At 36.1% G+C, this 17,904-nt stretch overlaps 1 protein-coding gene across 2 annotated transcripts in view; it reads right to left on the bottom strand.

Moving 5' to 3' along the window:
* Positions 1 to 17,904, bottom strand: part of LOC149090291 (neuronal-specific septin-3-like) — a 53,983-nt gene that overhangs the window by 35,785 nt on the left and 294 nt on the right. Inside the window, exons 1-2 of one of the 2 annotated variants that reach the window (XM_089233873.1) lie at positions 10,788 to 10,847; positions 5,808 to 5,844 (exon numbers count right to left, since the gene is read on the bottom strand). Coding sequence is in view for 1 of the 2 variants with exons in the window: in XM_089233866.1 (XP_089089992.1) it covers positions 5,808 to 5,844 (37 nt within the window). In the remaining variant the exon portion in view is untranslated. Of the gene's footprint in view, positions 1 to 5,807; positions 5,845 to 10,787; positions 10,848 to 17,904 lie in introns of those variants that run through there. The other variant, XM_089233866.1, reaches the window with a different exon arrangement.

Genomic DNA, 17,904 nt, shown 5'->3' on the forward strand with positions numbered 1-17,904 from the left:
GTACAAGTATGCAATCATTACACTTCACTCAGCCTGAAATATAGATGGCAGCACTAAAAAAATTCAAGCACAACATTAGACACGCAAACTGTTAGGTATACAAATACATACATCCGGCACAACTCATTCTATAGCATATTCCCCATGGCGATAGCCGGAGTTGCGCTCGGTTTGAAAGAAAGAAAAGCACATACAGAACGAAATATTGAAAGACAAAGTTTCATCCTCTAGCATAGATGGCAGCCGCTGTTCGGTTGCGTGGGCAGAGTTCTGGATCCTCATCGTGAGGAATTCTGAAGACATGTAGAGGAATGTTTACGAGGTGCACTCAGGGTTAAGTAGTAGTAGATTAAAGGCCTAGGGATTCGATTTGGGCCAAGCCTAGGATTGACCCTTGCCAGCCCCTACCTTTTGGAGATCATGCGTAACGCTATTATAGAACAACCATCTTCAATCCGTTACTCGCGAGCACCACGGCGCTTCCCTGAAGCACCCTGAGTGCTCGAAGCTCGTGTCCGATTTCGTGCTCGCGGCCACTTGATCACCGTTGCAATTAAACTCATTACACACGTTGTATTCAAGGATTGAAATCATCCCGATTTCATGCACTCGTATATCTAACTTGCTGTAAGGGGTGCTTTTCTTTTGATGATGAGCACAGGCAGCACTCGCGACTAGAAAAAGGTTGAAGACCTCTGTTGTAGAGCGTAGAACAAAATAACTAAGCCTGGCCCTGCGAATGGGAGCTTTCCTTCCGATGTTGGGCATAAACAGAGCTCACGAGTCGGAAGAAAAGGTTAAAGATCCCTGCTTTAGATAATGAAAATTTTACCACTGAATGACAATATATATAAGAATTAAATATATTGATATAATCTAATTAAAAGAGATGTGACCCCGTGGTTTCATGTTCAAGAAATGACGTATTTGTTCGCGCAGCAATGCCCAGTGGAATACAACGAGAGAGAAAGAGGCCTCAACATCTTCTCCACAATATAATCATCCCATTTATGTGTGAGAATTCAACCGGAAACCATATTTTTTCTTTCATGGAAGAATAAGAGAGCCATAGCAAATAAAAACTCACGGGTTGTTTTCCCCTCTTGGCGTATATATGTATAGAAATACATACATACGCGTATGCACAGATACAAAACGAGCCTTTCATATTTCATAGAACCCAAAGAAAACAATGGGAACCATAAGGCGATGACGCATATAATCCATGGAAGAGAAGAGACCTGAGAGAAAAATAAAAAGATGTATTTTTGGGTTGGCGATTCTTTTTTTTCTTTCCTTTTAGAAGAAATGGGAAAAAAACTGACTCGGCTCCTAATTGTGGTGAATGTTTTGTTGGTGCGATAAAAGTTGCACGAGACAACGTTACAGTTTGGGTACTATTAGAGAGAGTTGACGCTATACTTGAGGTGCTTAGCGAAAAAGAAGAGAGAGAGAAACAGACGAATTATGAAACCGTATCACAAGCACTTCCTGTAGTAATTACTCAAGTTGCTGTTACACAAGTTTCCGAGTCACCGTCTAAAAAATATCGTCATTTTTCACCGGAATGTTGACAGTTATTTAAGGGAGTGGAGCATCTACACCTTTACGTGTTGTGCGTCTATCACGGTATATGGAGGGGGTTGCATTAAGGAATGCAACGCGTTCCTTGTGAAGCATGGTGTAAACGTTATTGATGTTTCAATGCAGGGTTCTTCAACCTTTGTCCAATCTCGAGCACAGTTTACGCCAAGCGCTTATCCAGAGGGGATGGGGTGGGGGGGGGGAATAATAGCCGAATAATACGTGGAAAATTTGTCTGTCCCATAAAATACGGGATGATTCAATGCAACTACATAATAAGTAGCTTCTTGGACATGCTGCCCTGGATTCTGGGCCTGCCTTCGCTCCATTCGGAAGATGTCTATCTTTGCTTTATTTTTTATTCGCAGCTGAAGATATCTGCCTCAGTTTATTCGCGGCTGAATGTCTGCCTTGGCTCATTGCAGCTGAATGTCTGCCTTGGCTCATTGCCTCTGAATGTCTGCCTTGGCTCATTGCAGCTGAATGTCTGCCTTGGCTCATTGCAGCTGAATGTCTGCCTTGGCTCATTGCAGCTGAATGTCTGCCTTGGCTCATTGCAGCTGAATGTCTGCCTTGGCTCATTGCAGCTGAAGATGTCTACCTTCGCTCCATTGAAATCCTGCTCATGTTGAACATCCGCACGCAGCTGAAGATATCTGCCTTCGCTCAGGCAGATCCTGGGGGGATAGGAACGACCTACCCTCCTAAGAGCAGGACAATATGGGAAAATTTGTCTGTCCCGTAAAATATGGGATGATCAAACGAACTTACACAAATCACCCTCTCCCGGAACATCGTCCTGGATCCGCGCCTAATTTACGCCGAGCATCAGAAAAGCACTTATGGTGACATGAGGACTCACAGATGCTTAACCTCATAATACTAACGTGATGTGAGTTTTTGAATGCAACTTGAACAAGATAGTTCAATGGAGTTATCAATCGAGACCTTGAGAGAGCGACATTGGTCACATCGAATACTTTTAGAAGCTTCAACGAGGACTGGGTTACTTGCGAGCAAGAATCGTCTTTCCACGTATTGTCTCGCACCGCCCAGAGCCTCTGATAACCTTGCATATAGCAATTAGCACGTTAAATCAGTGACGGGGGAAATGATGCTGTTAAAGATGGCCCCATCTTGTGCACGGGCTGAAGATTGTTCTCTTATTACAGCTTCATGTTAACATTTCATTGTGCTATATTGTGTCATGGTTGGGTGACCGGATTTTAATGACGTGAAACCGGGTAGGACTGATAGTCAATTGTAGCCAAATGGATTCATCCGATACGGAAGATGGATGGCAGTACTTTGAAAGAGTTTTAAATCTGACATTATAAATATGTCAGGACCACGCACACACAATACTTTCTGACAAGCATCGATTCGTTGGAAATTCTCGAGAGGAATGTTTGCGACAGCTGTATGTACGTCAGTGGTGGTAGCCACATAAAACTGGTGATTTTCACAAAAATCACCAATTTTTCTAAACATATTGCTATTTTCCACCAAAATTATATTGTACTGTGTTCTTCCGGGCCAACTTAGAAATCAGCCAGGGTACAAACACGCCCTTCAAAAGTCTGTTAACCCTATCCATATAGAAATTAAATGCTAAAATTGTCTAAAAAATAGCCAATAACAGATTTCCCCTCAAGATTTATTGTCTTATATATGACTTTAAAATTTTTGAAAAAAACTTTCGTCTGCGGTAAAAATTGTTAAAAATTTTCCTTCCAATGTATTCGAGAAAAAAAAAAACTGATAAAAAAACATTGGAAAAATTATGGAAATCCACGGGATATCGGTATAATCGTGATTTCATAGGATGATAGAGAAAACTTCGTTTCCTTCATCGTAATTTCTCGGCTGGAAACATTTTCCAAAGCACATGTTGTTATATTTTCTTTTTTTTTTTTTTTTTTAACGGAGAGCATTTGATTTCATCACCAACCACGAAGATTTTCCAATTAAAATCCACCGCGATAAGAAACCAGAAGAAAGAAAACACTATGGGCAGAAACTTAAGAGTTATACACATAGTTTTTTTCCTCCTCCAAAGAAGCTAGAAGCCATTGAATCGTAGACAGGCACAAGCTGACATTCAGAGATAAATCTGAAGAAACCAGCAGCAAGTAATATGGAGAAGACCGGCGGAGTTTTGAATTACACCACATCTTAGCTACCAAGTATTTTTTTTTTCTTTACTTTCCACCATTTGAAAATAATGTTGAAAGATTATGAAACTCTCTCACACGAAGAAGAAGAAGACATGCTTTTTTTGAAGGGCAAAAGAAAATAATGGTTGAGAGATGGGTCAAGACACAAAAATGGTCTCTCACAATTTATCAGTCCGTTAGATAAGATTAAACTGGAAATATATTGATTTTAAATGCAGTAGAGATTGGAATTAATATTTTCTTGACTAAAAGCAAGAGAAGTAGAAAATGTAGATACATTTTTTTGAAATTAAATTTTCTCGAATTCTTTGAGACCAAATGAAATGCAAGAAACTGATCTCTTAAACAATAAATTTTCAGAAATATAACTTTCAACATTCTATTTTCAAAAATGAATCTTTCAACAATAATTTTTCAGAAATAAGTTCTTCGACAATCCATTTTTAAAAATCTTTCATCAATTTTTAAAAATCTTTCATCAATTTTTAAAAATCTTTCATCCATTTTTAAAAATCTTTCATCAATTTTCAAACATAAATCTTTCAACACTCGATTTTCAGAAATGAGTTCTTCAACAATCACTATTCAGAAATTTATCTTTCATCAATCACTTTTCAGAAATTTATCTTCCATCAATCACTTTTTTCAGAAATTTATCTTTCATCAATCACTTTTCAGAAATTTATCTTTCATCAATCACTTTTTTCAGAAATTTATCTTTCATCAATCACTTTTAAGAAATTTATCTTTCATCAATCACTTTTTTCAGAAATTTATCTTTCATCAATCACTTTTCAGAAATTTATCTTTCATCAATCACTTTTTTCAGAAATTTATCTTTCATCAATCACTTTTTTCAGAAATTTATCTTTCATCAATCACTTTTCAGAAATTTATCTTTCATCAATCACTTTTTTCAGAAATTTATCTTTCATCAATCACTTTTCAGAAATTTATCTTTCATCAATCACTTTTTTCAGAAATTTATCTTTCATCAATCACTTTTCAGAAATTTATCTTTCATCAATCACTTTTCAGAAATTTATCTTTCATCAATCACTTTTTTCAGAAATTTATCTTTCATCAATCACTTTTCAGAAATTTATCTTTCATCAATCACTTTTTTCAGAAATTTATCTTTCATTAAGCGATTTTCAGAAATTTTTAATCTTTTTAATTTTTAATAATAACAACGTGATTCCCCACTTATTCGAGAGGGATCAGCACGATCCGTCCAGGGAAAATTTTTTCAACAATTAGATAAAATTTGAAAAAAAAAGGAGACTCCAAAATCTTATCACCGGGCGGTTGTCAACAAACAAGTTTTCGACACGATTGCACTCTAGAGAAGAACAATTGTTTAGTAATGATTTAGTCGAGATCGATTCATAGACCTTAATGAGTATGGTTTGAATGATTGTAATGACTGTCATTAAAGTTCCGGCACCGAAATTTAATGTTAAAATTTTCACGCCAATTAATGTCACCCAAAAATAAAAGTCAAATTTAAAAACAGTTTTTTTTTTGGTATAGGGCCTTAAAAAAACAAACACGTATAACCATCATGCTGTTCATGTCAACTTGCTTGTACATAAGATAGAACAAATGAAATATTGATAACAAGACTGTACGATTGATTCAGAAACTAGAATGCCTCAGAAACTTGTAACGCCAGTTCATATAATGCTCAAGCTAGAAAGCTGAAATTTGCAATATGTTTGAAGTTCGAGTTTTTTATATGGTGTCTTTTTCCGAACATATCCGTTGATAAAAAAATTTATGTAAAGCGTATTGAATAGTTTCCAAAATGTGAAAATAATTTTTCACTCTCGTTTCAAAAAAATTAGATCTTGAAAAAAAAAATTATTACATATAAATACTGTAGAAGAATACTGAAGAAAAAACTTACAGAAATACTGAAAATCGGGATTTTTAACTAGAATATTTCACGAATTGCGCTTACAAATTTCTAGGGGGGGGGGGGTGTTCTACTTTTTTTTTTTGAAATAAACTAGTACAATTATAAACATGATTGATATTTCTTACTTTCTTCCACTTCTTCGGGCAACACAGCCTGATAATCCTTCAGGGAAAAAAAAGAAGAAATTAATATATCAAGACCGTAAACATACAAGAACGACGTAAAAAAAATATTAGGAGCAAGATTTTTAAATACGATGGAACTCCTGTCAACTAAAGCTTGAGATCGTTTTCCGAATCGCTCGTATATCGATTCAAACTTCCTCATAGGAAATAATGGAAACTCGGATGATTCGTTCCACAATTATTCATTCACATAAAAGTGACAAATAAAAACGGCACCAAACCAATAATACAACACAGCAATAATATAATAAATACTACAATAACATATGTATACATAAATATAATATAATAACGCCATAAATAAACATACGATAACGTTTACAATACTCTTAAGAACGAGAGAGAGGAAAACAATCCTTTGGGGCGAGCTCTGTTGTTTGTTAACTTATTCTTTTTTTGGGTGATTTTGAAAAAAAAGAAACTATCCAGACCAGACCAGACCAGACTCAAAATTTTTCGATGGTGACTGGCCCTATGGAAATGGGCCATTAGCCAACATAAAGACTGGGGCCCCTTGGGGACCCCCGGTGAAGAGAAGGACAAGTGAGTAATGTATGTGTAGTTGTGAAAGTGCATGTATGAGAAGGGAAAGTTTGGGAAAAAATCCTCTTTTTAAAGAAAAATGGTCAATTAAATGGTCTGGCGATTATGTAACTCTTAACGTCGAAAAAATGCCGCCACTGCCTTGCGTTATTAGTAATATTAGCTTCGCTTGTGAAGAAGCCCGGTCGGGCAACGCTTTGATGTTGACCAGGGCGTCTCTCATTGGCTGAGACGCTGACTCGATTCCCTATTGGCTGGAATCTGGAAAGATACATATTTCATACAGTAAAAAAAATAAGCAAAGACAGGGAAAAGCAGAGATAGAATTAGTACGATTATTACAAAGTTGGGAAAAATGATAGAGTTTCGACAAACGACTAAGAGAAGAGAAAATTTAAAGTCGATTAAAAACGATTAAATATGTTCACAACACGATTTTTTTTTTTTTTTCACAAAATATTTATAATTTTTTTGGAGAGAAATTTTTTTGATTAAGACAGATCAAAGATGGGGAAAGGAAAAAGAAAAAAGATAGTGAGAAAATCCGATTAAATAATGCAGCTTCGATGAGGCTTTAGCTAGGCCTGATTATATTTCCTGCCTCGACAAGAAATTTCTCGTAGACCGCTTGCCTTTCTTTTTTTGTTTTTAACTGTAGAGAGTCCTCGAAGCATAATTTTGCGTACTCGAAGATGTAATACGTCGAGTTCTATCCAGTGACACTAGTTTTTATCCCTTTTTTCAGGATTTCTCGGAAATGAGAAATTGCATTGTCAGTTCTCAACTGTCCAACGAGCATTCATTGTTCGCTTTGCTACAGCTTTATTTGATTGGTTCTTTTCTACAAAATTTTGCACATATTCCCATATTCCTACATTCTATAGATCTCTTTCGAAAAGAGTGAGGGACTTCTCCCCCACTTATATCTTCCTCAGACGAGATATCCCCACAAACTCTTGCTGTTACATGCAAAGGAGATCCACCAGTTCATCTACGATCAACTCGTGGCTATATTCAACAACTAGTTCTTGAACGTCATCCTCATGCACCTTCAGTCCCATAGTCTTCCCCAAACAAACACAATCTCTTCGACAAATGTTGTCTTTTGATCATGAGCTAATTCCTCAGAGTTACGTTCAATATAGCAATCAGCCCAAAGTTTTCTCCAAGCAGAATTAAAAAATTCTTCAAGCGCATATACGCGGGGTTACGATGCAAAAAAAATTTCGTATCGTAAACAGTCACGCTTGCACATGTGGTAATTTTTCTAGTGAGGCACGCAGGCCGGAGACTGTAGGGGAGAATATTACCCACAATTTCACAGTAGGTGTGAGAACGAAAACGAAAAACCATCACCTCAGTTGTGATAACGTGAAAATAAATACAACATTTGCTCGTAATGCGATTAATCGCTAGTCAACCGCATCAAAACTTGTTCAAAATTTTTGTGCTCGTTATGTGAATTACTCGTTAACTGAAGTTCCACTGTATTTTTATTGGGATGTGTACAACTTCTGGCAGACTTTTGTTTTCTTACCTTCATCTCTGACGAAAAGATTAACAAAGAGGAAAAAAGTATTTTCATGGGCGTGAGAAAAACATTGCAGTTTGACTTTGAGAGCAAAAAAATTGTTGCGAAGAAATTAAAAAAAAGAAAGAACTTTCTGGAAATTACGCCTCGAAACAAGAAATACGAATCCATCATACTTGTCAGAATGACAGGTACCAAAATATTTTCAGATATCACTGTTTATCTTTGACAGCAAAAAAGAAGGGTGTTTTTTTTCCCACCAAGACGACAGAGAATTCGACAATAGTTCTGTGCTTTGAAAATATTGAGATAGACGTTTTGCGAATCGTTTCAATAAAACAGTACAATTCTCCAAAGTAGTATTAATTTTCTTTTTCAACAGTCAATTTTTTCAGAAACGAATTTCAAGTCAATTTTCAGAAACGAATTTCAAGTCAATTTTCAGAAACGATTTTCAAGTCAATTTTCAGAAACGAATCCTTTAGCAATCGTTTTCCAGAAATGAATCTTTTACAAAAAAATATTTAAAAATTGATAAATTTCTACAATCAATTTTCGGAACTTTCAACAAGAATTTGAAAAAAGGGAAAAAGAAGCTGGAATAGAATTCTTTTCACAGAGAATGTATTGTCCACAAACGAGTTTTCTACACAAACGTTCTCTCAAGAATAAATTGTTCAATATAATGATTAAGTAAGAAATCATTTTTATTAGGGCTGGTCCGATTGATCGAGTTGGTTAATCGATCACAGTTAAAAATTTTAGTCGAGTTAATCGATTCGATTGAAATTCGATACAAATTTTTATTAAAAATTAGTAAATTAGATTGAGTTGTTTGACGAAACCGATTAGATGCCTTGTATAATTTTTGCTCAAATACATAACATTTTGGATATATGACCATATTTAAAAATATTTGAATCAATATTTTGATGAAATTTTTTGCATGGGATTAATTGACAAGTGATTCAACGAAAACTGATAATCGCAGTTTCAAATTGAGTTTGATGGAAGCTCAGAAGGGAGACAAGACCAAAATTTATTGTCTACATTGGGAACATCTGTTTTCGTATTCGGGTAGCAACTCCTCTACCACGAAGTAACATTCAAGAGGAGTTTCTTGGTAAAGAAGTATAAGAAGAAATATACAATATAGAAGTGTAGGAAACAGCATGAAAATCGAAAGTAGTTTCGAAACAAATGACACCTAAAATAACAGATTTTTTTTAAAAGAACGACAAGATCCATGTGAAGAAATTTCAGGATTTGACAAATATGTTAAGCATATTAAATTTCTTCGAGTAGGCGGGCAGCTTTAATTTCTTAATCTACAGGGTGTTCATCCAATTGAAGAATCATCCGATTTGAAATGCATATATTACGAAAAATATTGAACATAGACACTCAAGACTAATTTTATATTACATGGCTAATCAAAATTTTTTTACAAACCAAATTAAAGGTGCTCAATATGTCCACCTTGGGATGCATGGCATCAGGCATATGTCTATACGGTAGTTAAATTCGTCCCAAACTTTTGCGAGCATATTTGCATCCACTGATGCTGTTATGCGTATCTTCAGTTCGGCTAATGTAGCTGGAAGGGAAGGCACATAAACGTAGTCTTTTATAAACCCCCACAAGAAGAAATCGCACACTGAGGTTCGGCGATCTTGGAGGCCAGTAACTGAATCGTCACGACCCGTACGGCCGAGCCATCGTTTAAGAATGCGATTGATCAAAAATTCTCGAACGTCCAAGCTCCGGTGTGGTGGTCAGGGCCGTCTTAAGAGCATCATGGGCCTTCGGGCCAAGTGATTTTCCTGAGGCCCTACCAGACAAATTTTCAAAAATTTCAACCGTTTCTCCTTTCTGTGAGGCCCCCGGGCCGTGCCCGGGTGGGCCCATGCGTTAAGACGGCACTGATGGTGGTGTCACGTCCTGCTGGAAAATGAAGTCATCCGAATCGGTTTCTAACTGTGGGAAAAGCCAATCTTGACAAACACTGAAGTGGCGGCCGAAGGAAGAGTGTTAGCGCTACATGTCGGCAACTGCGTGAAACTCGAGATTTACCTCTTTCTACCTATACATCATTCGATCAAAACGAATTAAAACCTGAATAGTTATGATTTCTTTAAATCGGATGATTCTTTTTTGAAACACCTTATATATCTAAATATATATCTTACATCTGGCGAATAGGTGGACGAAATGAATAAAATATATTTTTATATCATTAATTATTGATATTACATAGTAAAGAAATAAGTTCGATTTATCGATTAAAAATGTTTGATTAACAACTTAAAAATTGTAATCGATTCCCAGCCCTAATTTTAATATATTTTCTAGTCAACAATCAATCATTTTAATATTAGGAATGTCAAAAGTCATTTTCGAAAAATTCTCTCAACAGACAATTTTTTAAACATCAAAAACGCATTTTTTAAAATTAATATCACAGAAGTAGTGATGTTGCGGTTTAATTAGTGGTCCCCCCCTTGGGCCTTATAATGTGTATTATGGTATGTGTATTATGTGTACATTCCTGTCTTTTCTCTTTTATATTTTTTTCAGTATTTGTGTAATGTGTATGTGTGTGTTTTTCTTTGTCATTAAAAAGAAAAAGAAGAAACAAAAGAATACACGAAATAGTTCAACAACTTAAAGTTTACTTATAAAGGGAAAAACTACAGAGAAAGGAGAAAGACTATAATTTCATGAAATGGCGACAACGGAATTTAATTTTCTAATCCAACTCTACAAAAAAGGAAACACTAAGAAAAGGAAATTGATTGCTTTCTGATATCGATATCGAATAAGGATAATATGTATGTAAAATTTACCTATCAAAGCACATAATCCATCATATGACTGCGACGTTTGCAAGAGAATCTACCGAAACAAGTGCACAAACTACTCGTTAAATTTACTGCTTTCATTTCTATCTACACTCGAGAATTACGAGAAAACTTTATGAACAAAAACGTTCTGGAGTCCATGAAAATATACATAAAAAAAGAACCAAGCGCCACGGGCAGCGACAAGTACCAGGTGCAACAGCTTTTCGACGAGACAAAATTACGATCTGGATCCACAGAATTACTATCTAGGGAAAGAGATTCACGACGAAAGCATTTCAATTAAATGGACTCGGACCTATAATAATCTCCCAAACTCACCTCTCTACCTCCCTTTGTACCACTCGCTCTTCGCATCGTGAATTTTTTACGATTATGGTTAATCGTCCTTCAAGATAAAAAAAAAAGGGGTGCAAATTCACATACGAACTAATGAAAATAATAATAATAATGATAAAAAAGAAAAAAAAAAAAACGAGCACTAGGCAGTAAACAGAGGCCGCATCTCATCGGCGCCATTTATGTCAGCCAAGCTACATAAGTGCCAAGGCGAACTTTCTTGACCCTTCTTTACATTAAAAAAATAAAAAAATATATATAATAGTTGTACGTAGTAATAGATTGAAGAACTGTCACATTTTGTTAAACGTTCAACAGCAGCAGCAGCAACAACAAGCGATATTTTGGTGGGAAAAAAAACAACAAAATAAAGTGATGACCGGGCGTTGGCATTGAATAAAAGAAGAAGTTTTACCACGAGGTATTTTAACGATCTCATTCTGTAAGCTCACCTGCCGTGCATTTCAGTGTCTTAAAAGAAAAACCCGCCTACGGAATTGGTAGGAGAAAAATCCGTAATATAACATACTTACTCACTACAAGGCACGCAAACAACGCCCACACGCCCGGCTGTACAAAATAGTAAGTAGTAGACTCAAGGTGGAAAGTTCAGGTTAAACTGTCGATCAAAGGAAAAAGCACTGAGCACCGCCCGTGAAAAGAATTAAACTCGGAAATTTCGGGATATACCAGCTCTCGTTGTTATTACTATTCGTGAGTTGTTCATCGTGGGTCATTCGGAAAAAATATGAGGATTATATTCTTTTTGTGATGATATTCATGAGATATACACAACTCACATTTTTGTATTCTATCTATAATATTCTGATATCCTCTCACGAATTTCCCGGTCGTGACCTTTAAAAGTTGAGCTTTTTTTTTAAAGGAATAAAAAACGATAAAGTCAAAAAAGAAGTGGATTCTGATTATCTTTTCACTGCAAAAGATTCATCACTAGAATTACTTGTAACTTGCGTATTCTACCATAGATGATTATCGACACTCGAGAATTATGAGAAAATTGGAGTCCCCATTAAAAGATATATAGATATAAAAACCTACCATATGGGTAGTGACAGCACCAGTTATAACAGCTTTTTTGACGAGACAAAATTGCGATCTGAATTCAGAATTACTATGTAGGGAAAGAGATGCACGAATAAAGCATTTGAATTAAACGGATTCGGACCTATAATCTCGCAAACTTACTGCAGTGGATTTAGGCACAACAAATACACGGAACAACAAATTTTGACAAAATTTCTGCTTCCAAAACAAAAAAATAGTCATCTATCGTGTAATTCGGAGTGCAGAACACGAATTTGACCATAGAAAAACTGGATTAGCTACTTTCTTGCTTTCTTCGAAACTGCACATTTAATAACATTGAAACGCAACATAAGCACACACAAACAGTATACAACATAAGTATATAGAAACCGAAATATATAAATGTAAATATCTCAAAAACAAGAGCGAATAAAAAATTTTCATCGTGATACCTGTCAGCCCCAATCAACGATTCCGGCATATAATAACTGATTAAGAGGAGAACTGGATTGCAGTTTCATACCGTAGTATAGATTTTATATTGACAAAAAATACATAAATATAAATTTATATATTTTAAATTTATTTTATAAATAAATAAATTTATTTATTTTCTCCTTCTTAGTTCCTTTTATTTGTGTATATATGTGAGTATATATATAATTATTATATTATCCAAGCAGAAATATATCAGAGCAGAATGAATTAAATATCAGATTTTAAGTTTAATATTCATAATAGCATACCAATATCAGCGTCAAAGGCAGCTAGAATATACAGTCTAATCCCGTTGTAACGAACGCCAAGATACCCGCCCGAAGAATCACTTCGTTGTAACGAAATTTCGTTATAAAGGAATTCCAGGTTACCTAGCATTGTTCCTATGTAAACTTATTTGGGGGGGGGGATTAGAAAAGTGTTCGTTAAAACGAGATTTTCACTATAACGATATTCGTTAAAACGGGATTCGACTGTATGTATACAGCAGAACCTACCCCTAACGGACACTCCCCGTTAACGGACACCTTTCTGTTCTCCGGTCCCGTGGAATAGGGCTTTAATGTATTCCACTTCCCGTTAGCGGGCAGGGTAAAATCAGGCAACCGCAATTTTTTTCCCAGTCTTAAATTCATTAATTTTTGGTCAAAAACCGAGAATTCATCACATTCAACTAAGATTATGCTTAATCTCAAGCTCGTGTTTATAAATATGATAAATCGTCAATTAGTTACTAAATTAGCTGAACATAGCCAGTGGGTCCAGGATGGTGAACTCGAATGGTAATGTTGGTTTTGTTTGTTGATAAAGTGTGGAGAAAGCTAACATTACAAGACTGATAATATTTTTATGGATGTTTATTTCTTCTCCATACTTATTTTAATTTAATTTAATTTCTATTGCATAAATATATGTAGTGCGCGTATCATATATGTACGGGTAAAATAATTAATTTTTTAAATGAAGAGAGGTGGTTATAAATTTTTCCATATTCAACAGACTTTCTAACTTTATTCATGGTTATGTATAATAGTCAGTAAATGTGATAAATGTAGTGAAGTTTTTACATATTTTCTTTACCGAGACGATCGTTGATAACATAATCGACTTTTCTCTATGAATTCAATATTTTCATTATATAGGTCGCATAGGATTTTAATGCTCACATATATGCCTACATATCAATAGATAAAAAAAAGGGAACTTTCGTTGTAGGTGACGACATAAGTTTCCCCCTCCCCTCACTTCTTTCATCATAAAGGGGATCTCGGTCTTCAAATTTCAAGTGGGCGACAAAATGATGAAAAAAAGAGAAAGATACACAAGAAAGAGACCAAGATACCAGACTAAGGGGGAAAAAAAAAAGTTCAAGATGGATGAGAATTTCACCGACAAGAAAGAAAAGAATTTTCTTTTCTCCGGACCATCCTTCGTGTAAATATTGAATCTTCACGCCTCTTGAGGCGATGATCCTTTTTGGTTCTTAGATTGCGTGCATGCTTTTAAGATCTAATGATTAATAATGTGTCCAAAAAAAGAAAACCAACCGCAGACATACGAATTTTCCGAGAAGTTGCTTTTGAAAGTAAAAAGGGAAACGTCCTCATTACATCCATTCTGACAAAACAAACATTTTCTTCCAATCCAAAGATTTCATTTACAAAGACTTTAGTTGAATCTTAAAAAAAAAAAGCCACTGCTGGAGTCGCTTGTTCCTACAATTCGTGGAACGTCGCTTTGCTGAGCTCACAGATAGCAAGGCTCTCAGGATATTGTGAATTAATAGCACAAAACATTAAACAATTTATTTGCCTTCCCCACCCCGGGATAAAACCCTGTCAGCTTCCCTCATATGCAAAGACATATTTAATTTACGGTGTGGGGAGGAAGTTTGCTTAGCGAGCTATATCAAGTACAGAAATGCGGAAAATTCGAGGAATGAGTGGTCAGGAAGATTAATAGATTTGGAGAAACGCAGCAAAATTTGTGTAGCCCATGGGTGCACAATTGTACCATAAATGCACCCTTGCTCAGAGAGCGAGGGGCTGAGTCAAACGAGCGACCGTGAGATAGACCGAGCAAAAGTGTGACCTAGAAAGCAAGAGATCAACCAGATCAGCGAGTAGCCAAAAGAGTGACCTAAAGCGTTTGCACGCATGTGAGTGATCATAACGGTGTGCAGCTACGCGAGTGACCTAGAGGGGGGGGGACAGGTAGGTGAATATAAAAGAGTTACCAAGAGCGGGGTGCAAGAATGTGAATGATCAAAGAGTGATTTAGAGAGCGAAGGACCAGGCCAGTGAGTAACCAAAGAATGATTTAGAGAGCGAAGCACCAGGTCAGTGAGTAACCAAAGAATGATTTAGAGAGCGAAGGACCAGGTCAGTGAGTAACCAAAGAATGATTTAGAGAGCGAAGGACCAGGTCAGTGAGTAACCAAAGAATGATTTAGAGAGCGAAGGACCAGGTCAGTGAGTGATTTAGAGAGTGAGCATAAGTGATCTAGAGAGTGTGAGCATAAGTGATCTAGAGAGTGTGAGCATAAGTGATCTAGAGAGTGTGAGCATGGGAGTGATCAAAACAGTGAGAAGGCATGTGAATGACCAAGAGACTGACCTAGAGAAAACACGAGGTCTATGAGCATGTGAGTGATCAAGAAATTGTGCAATCATGTGAGTGACCGAAAGAGTGACTTAGAGACAGAAGCGTATTTACAGGAGCGGGAGCTAAGTGAGCTATAGGTCAGGATGACAAATTTGAGGAATGAGTGGGTCAAGAAACTTGGAGTGGTAGAAGGGCGGCAAAACCGTAAATCCGCCTGTGCTGATATGCGAGTCGATAAGACAAACTTTTAAAACTGGAATTTATTCCTTGACTGAAGCTAAAACCAGCGAGAAATCTATTTATTTTAAATTATGGGTTGATGTTCTAATTACTGAAGGATGAGGATTCATGGAATTCAAGTGGCAATTTTTAAGAAAATTTCCAGAGTGAAACTGAAATTGAAGAACTTAAAAATTAATGATACAGATTAGAATGATACAGAGCTTTCTAATGCTTCATTCAGTACGCGCGGAGCTCTTAACGGTTAAAAGGCTGTTCATGAAACCCAAACATATGGAGTATAAATATTTTTCCAATATAGAAATTTTACATGAAGCATTGGATACCGCGGATTTTTAGGGAAGGTAATACTCAGAGCGATATTAAATCCATGGTTTAGAGCAGCGTTTTTCAACCTTTTTTGTCGTTGCGAAATCCTGTAAACAATAGTATACGGAGCTCTTGAAACAGAATAAGCGTTAATAAGCACATAAAAGACATAATTTGCGAACAGGCAAAAAATAAATAAGAGAAATACAAGTAGTTGGCGGTCCAGCAATAAATAAAGAAGGTAAGAGAAATAATTTGTGAACCTGGCAAAACATTTATAAACAGAAGAAATAATGTGAGGACCGGCAGAAATGGGACGAGATTTTTGGTGGACCGGCACCGGTCCGCGAACGAGGTTGGAAAACACTGATTTGAAGAATGCTCTAAAGCAGTGATTGTCACAGGAAAATATTCATAAAGAATCCTTGGAAATAATATTTATATTCTCTACAGCAGCGATTTCAAAACGTTTGAAGCGTTTATTAATGAGACTTTTATCGGTCGATGCCCCATCTTTACATGCAGGTCCGTAGCCAGAAATTTCGTTCGGGGGGAAGGACCAAAAAGATAGAATAGATTTGGCTATCTTTTCCCTTTTTTTCGGTCATTTTCTCACATTTCTGGGAGGGGGGGGGGGCAGACGCGCAAGTCCCCCCCCCCTCCCCATGGCCTTGTTTACATGATATTCGCAAGAATTTTATCGGTGAACCCCTTCTCCCTGCCATAAGCTCCGTTGATATGTGCAATATTGCGGTAGAATCGGGTCTCTAGCACCCTCTTGAAGGCTTCTTCCCCTAGTACGAAAAGAAATGGGGGAGTAGGAGTTTGTCAAAATTCTTGAAGCGGGTTTAAAACCCGCTTTTTCCATTTCCCGTGTAAAAACGGGGCTATAATAAACTTCATTCAAAATTAAAGCTACTGCAGTCACTGACAGCCATTTGCTAAAAGATAATTTTCTTGATTTGTTCTTTATTGTTTTCAATAAGTGTATAACAATATAAGTGTATAAGCGTATTCTAATCATGCATCAATTATTGTAGAAGTAGAATTTTATGATTCTATGAGATGTTGCGTAATTATTTATATCTAATGCACATAATTTACTCTACTATTATTAAATATTTATCACTTCATATGATTTATTTACTAAAAATACATAAATAAGTTCCAAAAATAAAAATAAGTTCCTTAGTCAAGAGTTAAGGCCGCAACATACTACTCTGTCTTGATGTGGTCCCATGTCACGTCAGAGCAGTTTGTAGCGGCATTTAAGGCATTATATTGGTTTTATGTACAGTTGGTCCCGCGGATAACCAGGTTGAACGGATAAAATCACTGGAACCAAAATTTATACTATAGAGACAATGTTAAAGTTCTCCCGCTTATTCGAATATCATAATTCACATGGCAGCTGTTAATACACATCAACCACTATATTTGATATTTTTATTGGATAAAACATTTGGAATTAATCGCAAATTGTTGCCAAGTTAAGAATTGGGAAAACTTAGGCTTGAGAATGGGCCTCGAAGTAACTAAGCTGTCTACAGAATTTAAATATTTTATTTTCGTTCTTTGTTCCGCCCATAGAGAGCGCAAACTTCCGCAATGAAAAGTAAAAATTTCAGGTATTGTGATCGTTGTAATTCAATATAATTTTCATTTTATTTTAATGTCTGATTCGTTCGAGAAGCTTTATTCATCTCATCAGTTTTCAATAAACAAACTATATTAACGTTGCAAAATGGCTGTAAAAATATTGTACACCACACAAAAAATATTGTGTGGTGGTACCATTGATATTCGTTTAAGTGGGGCTGACTGTATTTCTATTTGCGTTTATGAAAGATGAAAATAAATTTCTTATCACGAAGTTTTTGTTTCGAAAATTCCCTCACAGCCCCGCTAGTTCATTAGTGTGGCAACATGGGATGGAGGGGGGAGGGGTTTGAGAGTCACGACCCACAGTTTGGGAACCACTACAACAGTACTACTATTATTTTTTGCGTAATCTTTAGCAATGTCTCTTTTGCACACTGATAGATTATTATATGTATACATA

Source organism: Pholcus phalangioides, unplaced genomic scaffold, assembly GCF_987345545.1.
Source record: "Pholcus phalangioides strain wild (caught in Gottingen) unplaced genomic scaffold, Ppha-v1.0 ptg000001l_1, whole genome shotgun sequence".
Lineage (NCBI taxonomy): Eukaryota > Metazoa > Arthropoda > Arachnida > Araneae > Pholcidae > Pholcus > Pholcus phalangioides.